Genomic DNA, 17,862 nt, shown 5'->3' on the forward strand with positions numbered 1-17,862 from the left:
AAGAGTTTACAGCCGTGAAAGCAGCCCAACAAAAACAAACAGCCTCACATCACTCAAGAGCATTTTATTGTTATTACAAGTGTAAAAAAAGAAAGAAATCAGGCACACATAATAATAGCAGTTTAATATATATATATATATATATATATATATATATATATATATATATATATATATATATATGTTTAAACCCTTGGCTATACAGGCTACTACATACAGAATGTACATACAGAAAAAAATGACCATCTCCAAACTGATCTGTGAGAACGATGTCAGCATTTACGATGCTCTCTGTTAACAGTCAACTTCATGAAAGTAAGGAAAGCTCTCTGCATAGCTCCGACAATGAGTTACATGCAGTTCCCTTACATTTCCACCCGTTCGCTGTTTTTATGTACTTGTTTGTTCCGAGAAACTAAAACACACGTGAAACCTGTTCGAAAAGAGACATTCTTTGAGTGAAAAAACCTGTGCAAAGTGTAACGTGGAAAAATGGCACCACTGCTTTTTTGCTCTTGGTGTAAAATGTCAGCTTCGAAGACAAAAAGTGGTTTGGGGTGTGAGAGGATGAGTTTACAAGGCAGCCGTGTGCAGGTTCAGAACAGGAGCAGCATGGAAGCACAGCAAGGAAAACAAAGGATTTATGAGTGTGACGGTGGCCAAGAGCATAAAAAGTGCTACTGAACGAGGATCAAAGAACAGGAAGAGCACTCGATCGCTAACAGAGGAGACGGACGAGGACTTGGAAGAACTGCAGGGACAACAACAAAGACATTCAGTGTTACAGTTAAAGCTGTCAGGGGAAAGAAAAGTGCAGGCGAAGCTTGTGATCACCAAGTGTGACGGTAAACCTCACGTGTCATCTCGTTGTGTTATATTAAAACAACTTGTAAAATGAGAGAAATCACAAAGTTCAAAAGCTTAAGTGACAACTTCTTGAGATGAAACATGTAAGATATTTAAACAAGAAAAGGCGGAAAAATCATGTTTGGCATTCAACACTGTACAGTACAAAGTTTCAAATTTTAGTCCAAAAGCAAATTAAGTCTAATGAATATACAATAATATAAAGGGACAATAGCACCGCTCCCAGAAAGGTTAGAAAAGATATTCCAAAGAAATGCACTGAATGCTGAGCTGTAACTACATATTGTTGTGCACTGAAAATATCACCCAAAAGCTGAGACCTTGGCTCACGAGTATGATTTATTATCACTTAATTTGAGACCCGTAAGTGTTGGTCAGTCATTTTTATGTTTGAGAGCACAGGAGTGGCAGCGCAAATGGATTCACTGTGATGGCAATGAGCTGGTTTCCTTTGGGTAACATTTATATTTAAGACATTTTATTTTTATTTTTATTCAAAAAGCCTGCCTATTAATTAAATAGCCATTCATTGATATGCATGTTGCGTGTGTTTTTAACTACAGAAAGGGACGACTTCTGCTGTTTATATATGAAAACTTGCATTGTAGTGACAGTGATAAGGAATCTTGACTATCTCTATTATTTGAAACCAACAGAAGCAAGAACCATCACTAAATTGCTTATTAAATCTCAAAATGATTAAAAACACAACAGTTCCCAAGCACATTATGAAGCGGTTCCATTTCCTGTCCCACTGCACAGTGAACACTGTCAGGCACGTTTCTGTGGCATTTTTCTATTATTGTACATTATCTTGTGATGATGAGAAGTTTTCTTTTATCTGGGAGATAACAGTCATAATTATGAGATACTGTCTCCCAAATATTTTTCTTTCAATGCAAAAGAAAGGACTCTGGCATCTCTGCTGTGTGTTTGATTCTTTGTCCACAAAACCCTCCAAGAGCATCAGAAGTCGGGCAGACAAACTTGGCTCACAGGTACATCTCCGGCCCCCAAAGGTTCTTATCTATGTCAGATATTGTGATGCCATTACATTGCCTAGCAACCACCTAGCAATGGACTAAAATAACATTTACACATGTACAACAGCTCACAACATCATCCTACAGTTTAAATTTCAGGAGACCTGATCCACACAAGTTGAATTATACATGCCGAGCGAGAAACCATCAATAAGCTTTTTTAGGATTTCAGTTAGCCAACATTACAACTTTTTTGTATAGATGAAAGAAATGATATATCAAATGTTCATTTTTCATTTTTAAAGGTGGCTTATGGTTATGAAGATGCATGTAAAATGCCTTCATAACTCTCCATGCAGAGACAAAGTGTCTGCCTCTAACAGGATTTCCAGCAGAAAATGAACTCTCCTAGTTTAATGGACACTTTAAACAAAGCTCCATGAAAACATTAAATCTAAATCTACTACACAATGCATTGGACAGAAAACAAAAAGTGTTAGCTAGGACTTCCAAGGAGAATCCAATCCGTATGATAAAAACAGTGAGTGTGTTAAAGTTTCATTATTTAAAAATAAAAATATATAAAAACATGTTGATATCAGCCCATCAAAGAGATGGAGCAGTTCCCATATGCAAAAGCTCTTTTTTTTACTATATGGACTCCTCTTTATGTTCACCTTGTGAATGCTAAATTTCACTCTCTAAAATTCACTCTCTCCTATGGGCTCTAATTTGGTTTCATCCGATTTATTACCAATGTTGCATTATTAATGTGCAAAATAGAGATTGATGTAGCTCTAAATTTCAGCCCCTAGAACTGATTATTAAGTTACTGCAAGTTACTGCTCTTCCTCAGTAAAAAAAAGAAAAGACATCACTGCCCTCTCAAACATCCATGAAGCATCTCTGGAGTTAACGGGAGGCATGCTGGGTATCTATTGTCCCCGAGGATAAAAAGTTCAGCAAAGCATGACCGCAGACAGACAGCAGGTTCACTGGCTGCAGGCCGAGCCGTGACACCTTACAGTGTTTGTACTAATGGAGGCATAGACGTACAACTGATAGAACAGGGAGGAAGGAGAAGTAGGCCAGAAATAGAGTATCCAGCCTTCACTTGGGAAACTGCTGTTGGTATTTTGTGACGTCTCATTTTTGGCATCTCGTGAAAAATGTCAACACATGTTCAGTCAAAGAACGGCCACAACAATCAGCTGCGTTATTTATCATTATAAATGCATTCTTAAACTGGTTAATAAAACCATATGATTCCATCAGCTTTGTCATTTCTATCAGTGTTACCTCTATGGCAGAACTTAAGGTCAAAAAGTAGAGTAGAATACAAAAGGGTTGATTTAAAATCCTTCCACTGCGTTATTCAGAAAAATAATGGCCAAAGAGCCAACAGTCATTTTTAAAAAGGATTTTAAATACATTTAAAAATTCTTCCATCATTATTATTGCATAATACAGGTGCCAGTCAGTATAAACAGAGGTGGTGCATGATCTAAAAAGTAACAAATATTTTACACAAGATAATTAAAGACTGTAAAAATTCTATTAATATGAAACAACACTTCTGTTCACTCTCCAACTATTAAATCTTTACATTTTACACTTTTCACAGCCTCAACACCTGAAATAAAATCTCAAAGCCATAATTTATATTTAATAAACTGTATGTATTTCCTACTGTCTACAAATCCCATGAAAAGACCAACAAACACAAGCCTCTGTCTTAATACTCTAACCTAAAAACCTTTCAAATCCATTTAAAACGGTGTAAAAAAATGTGTTAAAAAGAGGTAACAGTGCATTTGTTAAGGCAGGTAATCCATATTCGGTGCTCTCAGAGAGATTTTATATAAATATGGTAGTTATAACAATAATGATGTCATGGCTTTAGCATTATCTTGACATTTTATGGAGCCAAAAGCTATCAGCTAGTGCTTATTAGCTTGGTTAGAAAAGTGCATCCACAAGTTTAATCAAACATAGAAAAATCTGCTCATCAGATCCAAAAGGTGCCAAAGCCATAAACATGGGTGAGATGTCTAGTTCTAGTTCTAGTATTGCCTAACTTTAAACATATATGCAATTTAAATGGGTCGTATAGTCCTAGACACCTATCATATGGCCAACTTTGATAGTTTGATTCTTGGCTCATTTAGTCTGCATGTCAAAAGTGAGCGAGATGCTGAACTCCAAGTTGCCCCTGATTCATTTGTTTTGTCAATAGAATTGAAGATTTGCATTGGAAATGTTGACTTGTCTTGGCAAGTTGTGTCTTACTGCCAAAACCAACACGATTCAAAAGGAACAACTTTTACTTTGAAGGTGAACAGTCGTCATTTACCGTCTTCATCACATTCCTCACAGTTTCACTGCTGCACAACCTGCAACCGCAGCAATCTGATACAGACCAAAGCAACCACAGAGGTTTTCAGTGCAGCTCCGTACACCTCTTTCTGGCCGATTTTACCTAGCAACTGCAGGCAACCGATCTGAGATACACGTTTTTCATCAACATGTTCATTTCTTTTGTGAATTTAGACATTTTGACACAGGATCTGTGGAGATTTTTCGAAGCCAGCATCAAGTGGCCACAACTGCAGTTTTTAAGACTTACTTTTTTGTATTTGTGGTTGCATTATTTAGTATACATATTACATATTTTATAGTAGGTTTGGTCATTCGTGGGATTTACTGGCAATAAGAAATGAAATAACTTTGCTTTTTATCAGTTCTTTATTAACTATTAAGTGTTCTCACTATTCTTAGTCTTAGAGCACAGGAAAGATATGCCTGGCTGCCCATTTTGATACTGTGAGCTTCACAAGCATTATATTTATTGCTTATTTTCTTGTTTAGATCTTGAGAAAAATTTGAAAGTCGGAAAAATAACTTTAGATTTTCTATGAGACAAGTGAGAAAATATATTCATTTGTAGTTTGCATTAGCCATTCATCACATATAAGATATATCTTTATTATTTCACTTTCCAGTCCAAATACTAGTAATGTTGTGGTTTGTGTAATTGGGTTTTCTTAAATTCAAACAAAATAAAAACAGGATGAACCAACCGATGGACTCATTGATTAGCAAGCCTACCCAAAGCACCTTCTTTTACTTCCTGACTTCTTTAGTACGACTTCTTAAACCCACTGACTGACAGCTGACCCTGTCTCCATTTGGTGAGTGCACAGGGAAGCTTCTCCTCGTAGAAACAGTATGTTACTGGCTTCCCTGCAGTGGGGTATTCTCTCAGAGGGCTGTTCACCTCAACAAGAAAGTAATTCAGGTAAAAAAAAATACAAAAACAAAAAAACCCAAGAAACTGAGCAGGTTGTCAGCCGTTGGGTCCCGCGTGTCCTACATGTCAGCTTTGACAAACGAAGCAAACATCCCGTCCTCCTGCTCCAAAAGCGTCTCAGGTTTGTCGTACTCCATGATGTTGCCTCGCTTCATCACAATGACCAGATCAGCTGTTAGGATGGTGTGGACACGGTGCTGGAGACACACAGGGACGACACAAAACACAAACATAATAAGTCTAAGTGAAATGTTTTGTTTTAAAAAAATTATAATATGTTTTAAGCTAGTTTTGTTGGATCAAATGAAGGATTTGGTAAGAATTTTATAGACTGGTCAGCTGCTTTAAAAATTAAAATATGCGGACTCTTCACAGTTTTGGAGATGATGTTATTCTTTTTGGAAGAAATGTCCAAAGACCCATTTTATTGATACAGTCCAATTTTCCAGGAACCTGCTGAATGAGATGAATGTAAAGCATCTGAACCAGTCAGCTACTAAAAATACAAATTCAGGTTTAATTCTAACTGAATCCCTTCTCAATTTTTAGTTTGGAGGACAAACAATGTCACAACACTGAAGACTGTCGTCAAATTTGCACTGCATCCACAAGGAATATCTTTAAAAGAGCATGCAGTATTTTCTTGTACCAACCAGGCTGTCAGTGGCAGTAAAGCTTCAGCAGACCCAGAGTCAGACGTCAGCTGTGGCTCAGCCAGGAAAAGAAACAGAAACAGGCAGGAAAATGGAAGAAAACAGGAGAGACCGAGAGTCAGCTGAGCCAAAGTGGTCTGTGTTGATCCGGGTCTACTTGTGAGTCCTCACTAGCACACTGAAGAGGCTCTCCTCCTGTGCTAGCAGGTTGGGACCAGAGTCACTTTCCACCAAGATCCCTGAGGAGAAGACCAACACCTGCTCGGCATCCAAGATAGAGGACACACGATGCTGGTGGCAGGACAAAGGGAGATGAAGGAGGACAACAGAAAATGTAGTAGATGTAGTAAAAAAGAAAAAGTGAGAAAACAAAAAAGAAAAGGAAGGAGGTGGGGGGGGGGAGATTTGGGAAAAAGTAGAAGGAGACAGCAGATGGAAAAAGAAAGGAAAGAAAATCAGAGCAGGATAAGACAGCAACACAAAGAGACAAAAGTCAGAAAAAAGGGAAGCATATAAATAAAAGAACCGGACAAGAGGACTGAATTTAAGTCACTAAATCCATAAGGAACTATGTGTTACAAACTGTTTATGTGTGGGAAAGGCCATTAATAAAAGGCACAGATAAAAGAAACATCTGTGGGGTAAATAATTTAATGATAGATGAACATAGAGCTCAGTGCAAAGAGAGCCACATATCTGCATCTATCTGTACAAACCTCAGCTGACCTCAGCAGTTTTTTTTTTTGCCTCATTAGTAACAACAACAGGATAAAAGACTGAAGGACTTACTGCGATTGTTACGACTGTTCTGTCTGCAAACGCCGTCATCACGACTTTCTGTAAGATGTTCTCCTGCAAGACAGAAAGACGAAACAGAGAATAGAAACCATATCGTCAGGTGAGGAAGTGGTGAGCTGCTGTAAACGTGATCCAAAGTAGAGCGAGGCTAAAATGGGGCTGTCGCGATGCAAACTGCTTTGCAACCCACCTCCAGTCCAGTTATATGTATTTCAAGCTGTTTATGATGTCATGTCTCTCTTTACTGATGCCTTAGAAATAACCTGTTTTAACTAAAATTCTTTCATTCGTTCATTTTCTTTGCTTGCTTTGTTCATTTTTTGCTTCCTTCTCTAGTATTTTTGGGACAACTGGGGTTACATAAGTAAAATGAAACTGGCTGATGATAACATTTAATTACTATCCCACAAATATATCTCTATTAAGGAAAAAGCTTCTGTACATGATTGCACGAGATGCCATGAATAAGCACACACCGTAGCCATGTCTATAGATGCTGTGGCTTCATCCATGATGAAGATGCTGCTCTTTCTGACGAAAGCTCTAGCCAAACAGAAGAGCTGCCGCTGCCCAACGCTGAAGTTCTCTCCTCCTTCTGTCACGACAGCGTCTAAACACAAACACATCGATCAAGTACTCTACTTCAAAACTGACTTTTGGTGCAATAAGCTGCATTCTTTCTCGAGTTAAGTTTGCGCACCTAGTCCTCCAGGCAAAGCTTTCACCATGTTCTTAAGCTGAGCGATCTCTAGGGCCTCCCACAGTCGATCGTCAGTGCACATCTTCTCCGGATCAAGATTAAACCTGCAACAAGTAAACATCATTAACACAAAAAAAGCATATTTCTACCTCTCATGGACTGACCATAGATTCAATACACCACCTGCAGAGGCTGATAAAGACAGTGATGGACCCAAGACCAACAAAGACATCACAAATCACGAATGTGAACTGTTTCAGCAACTTTTACTGTCTTTTTAGTCTTGGGCAGCCAGGAAGGAAAGTGAGTCCTTTAAATGAATAAAAATGCCAAAAACACATCGAATGACTGATCAGCACAACACTTGCACGTTATGCACTTTTGCTGCCATTTCTATAGAGAGTCTAATGTCATGAAAAGAAGAAAATGAAGAAGAAACATTCGGGAGCATGAATGGCTTGCTTGCTGGGCTAAGCTTTGCCTAATCCCTGTTTTGTTTAAATGAATTATATTTAATCTTATTTCATAGTGAGGACAACTGGCAGAAACTGATCCAAAGAATTCAGCCTCGGTCCAGTCAGTCTTTTGCCCAAATTACATCCAACATCATCCTCTTCTTTGGATGTTTCTGCCTTCTGTTCTGTTCTCTGTCAGGATGATCCCACACTGCTTGGGGATCTGGGAAGGCCGATCCATGACTGATAGTGTTCCACTGTGTTTTTCTATCCAGGTATTATTTTACTGCATTAAGAGTGTGTTTGGGATCGCTGTCACACTGAAAAAATAAAGCTTTTGCCAATCAGATGCTCCCAACACCACTGACCTGTAGTCGTGTTTCTTACAGATAATCCTTTCAGAAACTGCTCATCTGCTGCTTGACCTTCTAGTTCTTCTTCTGTCCCCAAATGTTTGAAAGACACATAGCACACCATGCCAAGATGAGAAAAATAGCTATAAAAATATTTTATAGATTCAACTAAAGAAATGGCGCAGGCGATGTGTTTTAGTGACAGGCTGTTAGTAACAAAGTGCCTAAACATAAATGTAAATTGGTTCTTTGCTAAGTTGTCTGGTATGTGTAGACACAACACTGGTTCATCCCTTCAGTTAGGTGTCTTTTATGTTTCAATGACTAATTGTTCAGTCCAAAAAACCCCAAAATGTTTCTCTGAAAATGATCAGGTACAAGGACTGGATTCAAAATGAGTAAAAAAGCAGCCAATGGCTAAAGAAAAGCTTTGGAAGACCTTCAGAAACACAATTTGTTATGTACATTCAGCTTCACCTTCCGCATTTTAACATCTTGCATGAATATACGGATGCACAAGCTGCCATAATGTTCCATATAACTCTCAAATGATCTTTTAGTCTTGCAGTAGACAGATCACATGTGTGTGCATTTTAAAATGTGATGAACAAAATGTGCATTTGGTGGACGCTACAGCTGATGGATCATTTCTTGGCTGCACTCTGAGCACAAAATATTCCAATTATCTAAACAGGACGAAGCAAAAATATTACTGACCTTTTCTAGATAGATGGAAAATGGAAATTTAACTTAAGACCCACTTAGTTAAATATGCCAAACAAGCAAAAGACGTCCTTGGATGACATCAGTGTTGTCAAAAGACCACAAAAGAAGTCATCCTTTTATGTCTAAATCTGGCTGAAAAGTGAAAAGTAAAAAAGGATTTTTTTCAGGCTGCTCATTACTTGGAGTAAATCTAATGTCAGCCATTCAGCAATAGCATAATGAGCAGTTTTCTGTTGATTATAACACCAAAAAATGATAAACTGGTACAGCAATCAAGCTGAAAACTGAGTTAAATTTGGCTCTAAAGTGAAGGTTAGTACTCGTCTACTCTTCATACTGCTTGTTTAAAAAAATTCAAAAACATCTTCATATTTTTATACATTCGATTGACAGCCACATAAATCATAAGTCAAGTTGACACTGTTGACACAAGTTGAATTGTCAGGCGCATGTCTTCAACAGGTTTTTGCAGAGTGGGCTGCAAGTTTGGAAGTTCGGGCCAAACAGGAAAAAGAAAGCAAACAAAGCGGTTTTAAATGATCATTGTTAAGATAAATAGAAGTAAAAGGCACTGAGTTCTAATGTTAAATAAGGAGAGACGAGGAGAGAAGGAGAAAATGGTAAAAAAGAAATAATTAAAAAGAAAGCTGTTCTGTTTATCCTTGTTTTGTGAGATGTTTATAAATAATGACATCAGCACATGTACAAGCAATCCCTGTGGGCCAAAAGCTCAATTTCAGGCATCTGTTTTTACTCTTGTCTCTGTATGCTGTTTTAGAGAGCTGACATCCCTAACATGGTCATCTTGGACATGGAAGCCACGCCCACCTCCTGGTTAAACCTTCTGCTTAAGAGGGGCAGCCAATAAAAAAAGTTACTGGGGTAAACTGAGGAACATAGGAACTAAAATCACTCATTTCAGACCGAAAATGAACTGAGAGGCTGTGAACAGCCAATAGAAGATTATTATTTGAAAATGTGAATCTAATAGAGTCCTACAACAAAAATAAGGAGCGTGTAGATAAACAGAATAGGTCCTGTTTGCATTTATGAAGGTTAAAGGGTTAATATAACAATTAATTCCATGTTTGTTTTAAAACTGTGGCATTTCAAATAATTATAAATAATGCATTCATTACTACTTCTGTGTGTGTGTGTGTGTGTGTGTGTGTGTGTGTGTGTGTGTGTGTGTGTGTGTGTGTGTGTGTGTGTGTGAGAGAGAGCCGAACTGTGTGAGAGCATCTATGATAACAGTGTGAAGCAGTCACTGCCGACCATTCACCTCAGGCTTACGTTCACATAAACAAGAGCTGCTGAAAATGCCAAAACACAGACACACACTCACCGTCTCCCACTTTCACATACAATTATCTGGAGCAGCATATCTGTCCAAACAAACAGCACATGCACTTTGTCTTTTATAACAAACAGAGTAATTTATCATCTGGTAACACAAACACACAGAGGCTGCGAGTGTGTACGCACAAAACGGCGCTGAGTCCTTCATCTCTCCAGCGACCTCCTCGGTACGTGACGTCTGTGACAAAAGTCAGATTAGGTCCCGGCCAGAGTTCCCACTGCGTTCTCAACCGCTAACCCCACAGCTGGGACTTTGTGTCGTCATGTGACAAACATCTTTCGGGACAGAACTCAGACTACGATTTGGCAAAGAGGGTTTTTTTTCTCTCTTTCTGGTTAAGAGCTCACAATGAGGCGAGTCCGGGTTTTCCAAATCTGAGCGTGGTTAATCAAGCAGCGTGACACTCAGCTATGGAGGCTTAAAAGAGCCAGTGCTCTGATGGCATGTTTAGATTCTGGTCCACTAACGTTTGTGGCAAACATCAGTGTTTCTGCATCAGACGAGAACAGGACACCTCCTAAACCGTCTGTGTAGATTTTTTTTTAGTTTTTCAACTGTAATTTCAAGCCAGACAAACTCCTTCCACTGTTTCTGGTATCAATTTTCATCATCACAGTTTCTAAGAGTTGGACAAACATAACAGACGCGATATGCACTTGCTCTTGTGCATCTGCCGTGCATGCTGGATCAAATCTAGTGTGTCAAAACAGCCTCACTTAATTTCATCCTGGGCAAGTGGAGGCATGTGCACAGAGGTATATCTGGTGAGTGGAGCAGGTGCTGAGCCAAGGTTGTGTGGAAAAAACACAAATTCATGACAGCACAATGGAGTGCACCACGGTTCGGTTGTTTCCAGTAAAAGTTCTCCCTCAAACTCTGGATGTTCCAGTTGACTTTACTGTGATGTCAAGCGTTCTGGTTTTTTAAACTGCAGGGCGATAGCCAGCAGTCACACGGTCCGATCTGCGGTAAACAGCAGAGCACACGGCTCACCTGGTCATAACTGGACTCCTAGGAACAAATTTGCAGGAAGCCATTTGGATGTAGACAAGAAATTTAAAGATTTGAATCTGGTATTTTTCTTTTATGGGCTGATTGAGGAAACTTTTTGATCATATCTTACGTTTCCCAAAATTATTCATCTAAATGCCCCCACATTAACAGGTTTATAGGAACAAGCAAGTATTAACCACAAACCCACAAAAAAAACACAAAAGACTACAGCGAGTACAAACAATGGACCATCATGGTCCCCGTGTAGTCTAGGTGTGGACCTGCCTCTCTGCTAGTGTATGAAATGAAGTGGTGGGTGTGGCTTCTAGAAGTCCTGGCCTGGCACACCTGCTACTCATCACCAATCAACGTCATATTTAAGCTGGGTCTCGAGCCTTGGGTGATGCCTGACTGTTCTCCCCCAGTACAGTTAGAATTGCTGAGGCTGTTTGAAATACCAAGCTGATCGTGACTACTTTGCTCATACTCACTGTTTGATCTTCTCTCTGAGCTAGAAGCCAGACACCTGAAAGGCAAGTCAGACCCCCACCAAGCCCACCCAATTAAGTGTATTCATGTTTTGTTCTTTGAAAACTGAAGAGGAGAGGTGTTTCGAGAGACAAACAGTTCGAATCCCTGCCCTAAAAAAACAGGATTACTTACCTGAAGTTCCTTATATTCCAGATGGAATTAATCACAGCTGGATTTAGCTGAAGACTGTTTAGTTTTTAACCCTTTGACTGTGTCATGTGCTTGAGTCCTGAGTGTGAACCTTAACATCCAAGACTAAAAAGCGAAGCCAACATGAAAATGTCTAAAAAAAAAAAAAAATGGGGCAGGGATAGCTCAGTAGGTAGAGTGGTTGCCCCATGATCGGAAGGTCGGGGGTTCGATTCCCCTTAACAGCTACCCTGAGGTACCCCTGAGCAAGGTACCGTCCCTACACACTGCTCCCCGGGCGCCCAATGGCTGCCCACTGCTTCACTGAGTGAATGGGTTAAATGCAGAGAGCAATTTCCCCACGGGGCTCAATAAAGTACAATAATGTACACACTTTCTTCTTAAATCTGGATTATTTTTTATGGCCACAAGGGGGCGACTTTTGTGGCTGCCAAGAGGTTTGCACAGCTCTAAATCGGCTGACAGATTCCCAGATATTTATCCCCAGATGCCACATTGGAGGTGGTCCTGAAGGTCATACACTCACTATTAATCATGTGGTTCATCACATGTGTGCTATTGATGTCAAGGAGCAGGTGGGGTTGGATTACCTGGGAAGAGATCTCAAGACTAGTGTTGCTGCTGCTGTTCAACAACAGATGTTCGCAGTGGACATAGATGGCCTCCTTTACTTGTCTCTGACACCATCTGTCTAGTCTGTCCAATATGTGAGTGCTGGCAGCCTCAAAAGAGTGACAATTTATCTTTTACATGCAGGTGCACAGCTTAGTCTCGTCCCAGTGGGGTTGGCTCTCCTAAATTGTGCCGTGCATTTGTGGAGTGTTGGTTTGGTTTCTGCATTTGGTTTGTCGAGTTTCTGTTTGGGTGATTAGTCCTTGTGATAAACCATTTCTGATGTGCATCGCAACATTTTTTGTGTATATAAGAAACTTTTTAGAGAACCAAACAACAGTCAAAGTTTCTGTTCACCTTTAGCAGATAACTACTGGTTCAAATCTTGGAGATTTGAATTAAAGCTCTGTAAACAAATCTTATTCAGATTTTGTTGATGTTAACCTTTGCTGTTACCTCTCTTTACCTTTTAGGTAACCGATTTGGAAGTACGGACCACAGAGAGCACAAATTATAGTTCTGATTGGTAACACAAGAATAAAATTATAAACAGCAATCTCTGGGAAGGAAAACATGGCGAGGAACCAGATCCTAAGGCTTTACATAATAAGTCTTCAAAAAGACTTTTTAAAAAAGAATATAGTCAAGTTCTCTGTAGGCATGTTAATCACGAGTGTTTACCTTATTGATCCACTAAATAAGACAGGGTCCTGGAGGATGATCGAAAGTCGAGACCTGAGAGTCTGTAGAGGAAGCTTACAGATGTCAATCCCATCTATGATGATCTTTCCTGCAAATAAGCAAAACACTGTGTTCACATTCCAGGTAGTTTTACAGCCACCAACACTCCTCTCATAACAGAAAAATAACAGTTAAATTATCCAGTACAGCTTTCTTCTGAACTTTCTATATCTACAGCTCATGAAGTTCATTTATAGTGGCACTTGAGGCGTCCTGTTCTCACTGCGACCTTCTCCTGAATACTACCAAAAAACACCCATTCTGCATCAGCTGCAGGAATAGAGTTCAAGCTGCTTTTCCTTCTGTTTAATCTGGAAATCTCACGGCTGCATTATAAGACAAATCACCAAAGCTTGGTGACATCACACCAGCAGGTGTGATGTCACTTTTCCCATGGGCCTCTCACCAGGAGGATGACATCAGCCAGTATAAACTAACTGTTAAGCATCAGTTCACTTAATCAAGTACAATTTATTTTAATCTTTATTTATATTTTTGGCAGCCAGAGTTGGCACCTCGTTTTATGCCACAGTGAAACATAGATGCATTTTGCTAATCAACTAATAGTTAATAACTCATGTTTACCCATCGGCTCAAACATTGTAGTTTCTGTCTTACAAAAATGAAATAATTAAAAATCAGTAGACCAGGTGATGTCTCTTACTCAATATTTTATGTTAAAGATGCACTATGGAAAAACGTTGCTGCACAACCGCAGCACGGAAAAATGATTGGGATGTTTACAGTGAATGTGCAACGTTGTTGCTTTGAAATGGCTGTTGAGGTCTGCAGCCATCAGTCAGTTACCATCTTTAAACTGACTTTGCTGCATCAAGGTGGTGATAAAGCAGTAATAAATCAGTCAGTGTGCCATCAGTTCCCCATCAGCGTGCAAGCAAATCAAGTCAAGTTAGCAATCTGTGATAAATCATCAAAAATTGCAAACCTGTTGCTGTCGACGTAAACAGAAATTCAACTGAACTACAAACAACCAGAGTTGGGTCAGAACCTCATACATTGGAAATTTCTTTGCATATGGTGACGTAGTTGTGGTAAGCTGGAGATTTTAATTGCAAAATGACACAGGTGCTCAGAAACCTTGTTTTTATAAAGGAACATAACCAGAATGGAAACCAGCTGAGTCCCCGATTGCAGAGAAACGTGTCACGGAGGATTTGCACTCATCAGCACAAACTTGTATAGGTTTGCTTTAATTAAACCACCTTTTCTCCTAAAGCTCTTTCATGTGGACACGATGAACGACCCTGAACAAATGTTTTTGTTCAGCTGAACACAATGTTTTATTTTCAGGGTGATGAAATCAAGAATGTTCTGTACAGCTCACTCAGAAGAGCAATCACCAGGAAGGTGCTCTGCTTTTATTTCACTGCTTTATAAGGAAATGTTGCTGACACAATGGTCTTAAATTTACAGTTAAATGAACTGTCTTCCCAGCTGTGTGTGTGAGTGCATGGAAAAAGTGACTGTGTAATCTCACCCCTGTCTGAATAATCTGTCTAGGAGCAGCCGTCATCAGCCAGAGTGAAAACAGAGTGGTACGATTACGACTTGCTTTCAAAATGCAATAACTAAAACAGACAGCTTTAGGACTTTATTTCTGCCCTCTTGAAGGAACATGTCTAGAGCCTGGAAACGAGTGCAGGAGAATGGGTCGAGCCTTTTTGTTATGTCCTTATGCTAGTTCTTTGATACAAGAGTCTACTTCAGGTTCTCTTAAAACAAGGCATGCGAAGAACAAAAAGGCCTTCAGATTTGCACTTAGCAGGACTCGCACGAGTGTTTAAAAAGAGCTGAATAAATATTTCCTCCAACATATACATAGTACTGCAGTAGTGGCTGATGACTGAACACCTTTTAAAGGAATAATTTACAATAAGAAGTGCTTTAGTTCTAACAAAACACACTGCAATATCTATTGTCATTTTGTCTCTGGGACTCAGTCACCTTAAATACTTTTATTACTGCTCACTCTGACAGATCATTTATAGCATATTGAATTTATAAAAGTAACTCTATTACAGTTTTTCTCGATTGCTTAAACACTATAACCAGGCCTCTAAATTAAAATTTCAAAACCGTAACGCTACTGTTCAAAAAGCTCACCCATTTCCCTGAACTATAAACACTATTCCCTGCTTTGACACATGACTCAAATTTGGTGAACTGTTACTGCAAAACTCTACACACAAATCCCTACATTTTACAGTGCTTACACCATGTAGTCATTTAGAAAGCACTAGCATGCAATAATGTTAACTTAAGTCAGCATAGCTTGAGCTCAATTAGCACACAATTAACCAGGTGGAAACACTAGGAGTCAAAATTTAGCACACACCAATCAGAACCTGCGATGGATAGATAAAAGGGCCAAAGTCAGCTCATTCAGGTTTGAAACAATGGATCCAAAGAGATGCAAAGGAAGAGGACGTGGTGAAGGAGGAGGACGTGGTGGAAGAGGAGGAGGACGCGGTGAAGGAGGAGGAGGAGGTGGTCTAGGACAACAGGAAGGTGGTGGAGGAGGAGGGAGAGGTGGAGGAGGAGGAGGACGTGGTGAAGGAGGTGGAGGTGGAGAACGACGGCGACAAGGAAGGGGAAGAGCAAGGGCAAGAAGACAGTCAGTCTCGGATGAAATTCGAGCCACTTTAGTTGACCATGTCCTTGTCCATGGGATGACTATGAGGGAGGCTGGGCAACGAGTACAACCAAATTTGAGTCGCTTCACTGTTGCCTCCATCATCAGAACCTTCAGGGAGGAAAACAGGTAGGTGTACTTGCAGTAAGACTGCTTTGTACAGTAACGTTTAAGTTACTGAACTTATGTGTCTTGAGTTTCAGTATGTTTCCATTATTTGCCTGTAAAATGAATGTGTGACAGTTACAGTAATGAGTGCTTCTATTTTTGTAGGACACAGAGACGACCACCTGGTGGAGGCAGGTTAAGGCTTTTGTCGGAGGAGCAAGAGAGGGAACTTGTAAACATGGTAATTGCAAATAATGTAATCCGCCTGCAAGAGATTCAAAGGAGAGTGATTGAGGATGATCATCTTTTTCGAGGTATAAATGCCATCAGCCTCTCCACAATTGACCGCATCCTCCGAAAGAATCAATTCCGGATGAAACAGGCATACCGAGTCCCTTTCGAACGAAACTCTGACAGAGTGAAAAACCAACGTGTGGAATATGTTCAGGTATGAGTTTTGATACTGTATAAAGTATTGTGTACCATCACAGCATGGCAGTTTATGCTGCCATTTCAGCACTCTTGAACTGTGGTTCAGGGTACCGATTGACTCTACTGTGTTATGTGTTCTGCAGAGAATCTTTGAGATTGAAGGACGGCCTGTTCCCCATGAAATAATCTTTGTGGATGAGGCAGGTTTTAACCTGACCAAAAGAAGGAAAAGGGGGTGGAACATAATTGGCCATCGGGCTATTGTAAATGTCCCTGGTCAGCGTGGGGGGAATGTCACTATGTGCGCAGCCATCAGCCAACAAGGGGTACTCCACCGCCATGCCGTACTAGGACCCTATAACACTATGCTTCTCCTTGCTTTTCTTGAAGGTTTAAGACAACATATGTTCCAGCTGGACTACAGGGAACCAGCACAGCCAGAGCAGCCTCAATACGTTGTTGTGTGGGATAACGTCAGCTTCCATCGCGCTGCTCTGGTTCGTGACTGGTTTACCAATAACCCAAGGTTTTCTAATATCTTTCTGCCTGCATACTCTCCCTTTCTAAACCCGATAGAGGAGTTATTTTCGGCATGGCGGTGGAAAGTGTATGACCGAGAACCTTATGTCCGTGTTCACCTCCTTCAGGCCATGGAAGAGGCCTGCCTAGACATATCAGTAGATGTATGCCAGGGGTGGATCAGGCATGCAAGAGGATTTTACCCCCACTGCCTGGCTGGGGCCAATATAGCCTGTGATGTGGATGAGATTCTCTGGCCTGACCCAGACCAAAGACAAGATGCTGAGGTGGGATAATGTTTCTGGTGTGTGTTGTACTGTATAGTACATGAATGACAATGTGCCACTGTACATACATTGGTTGCGTCTTTTGTGTTTATCATGTGACAAGGGTTTTGAAGGGGAGAACCATAAGCAACCTATTTGTTTTGGAACTATTGTTTTGAATTAATTGTACCAGTGTGCAAAACTCTGTTGTAGTGTGTGTGTTTTTGAGGGCTTGTGTTTGATGTCTGAGGGCAAAGTTTGGTTTTTCAGCAGGAGTGAATAGTTTTGGGTGTAGAGCTTCATTTTGACCTGGAAATAGGATGTTTGGGAAATTGAGTGAGATGTTATGGATTTGTGTTTACTGTTGTGAGGATATGAGGCGTAGTTTCAAGAAATGTGTTTTAGCAATCGAGAAAAACTGTAAGCTTGTTCAAGTCGTATTTGGGTCTATAAATATCATGGACAGCTTGAATCCACATAACAAGCATCTCAGATTCAGGAGGAGCAATCCAGCTTCGGTTCTAGTTGTGGAACAGTGGAACAGCTCTTTACTGTCAGGAAACTTCTGGAGCAGTCATGAAGTTTGACAGTCTAGTCTACATGTGTCTGGTATACTCCTGCAGTACTGTGTACCACAGTGTTGTTACGAGCC

At 40.1% G+C, this 17,862-nt stretch overlaps 1 protein-coding gene across 5 annotated transcripts in view; it reads right to left on the reverse strand.

The window, feature by feature from the left end:
* Positions 1 to 44: 44 nt before the first annotated feature.
* abcc9 (ATP-binding cassette, sub-family C (CFTR/MRP), member 9) overlaps positions 45 to 17,862 on the reverse strand; it is a 78,637-nt gene continuing 60,819 nt past the window's right edge. For 3 of the 5 annotated variants that reach the window (XM_085436636.1, XM_085436637.1, XM_085436634.1), the window contains 5 exons: positions 13,173 to 13,281; positions 7,312 to 7,415; positions 7,088 to 7,221; positions 6,603 to 6,665; positions 45 to 5,357 (listed from right to left, as the gene is read on the reverse strand). In XM_085436636.1, coding sequence (XP_085292762.1) covers positions 5,220 to 5,357; positions 6,603 to 6,665; positions 7,088 to 7,221; positions 7,312 to 7,415; positions 13,173 to 13,281 — 548 coding nt within the window. In that variant the 3' untranslated portion in view covers positions 45 to 5,219. Of the gene's footprint in view, positions 5,358 to 5,813; positions 6,105 to 6,602; positions 6,666 to 7,087; positions 7,222 to 7,311; positions 7,416 to 13,172; positions 13,282 to 17,862 lie in introns of all 5 variants that reach the window. The other 2 variants (XR_014915972.1, XR_014915971.1) reach the window with 1 other exon arrangement.

This window comes from Copadichromis virginalis, linkage group LG17, assembly GCF_057382275.1.
Source record: "Copadichromis virginalis isolate Kocher_CV1m ecotype Utaka linkage group LG17, C_Virginalis_male_GT1.1, whole genome shotgun sequence".
Classification (NCBI taxonomy): domain Eukaryota; kingdom Metazoa; phylum Chordata; class Actinopteri; order Cichliformes; family Cichlidae; genus Copadichromis; species Copadichromis virginalis.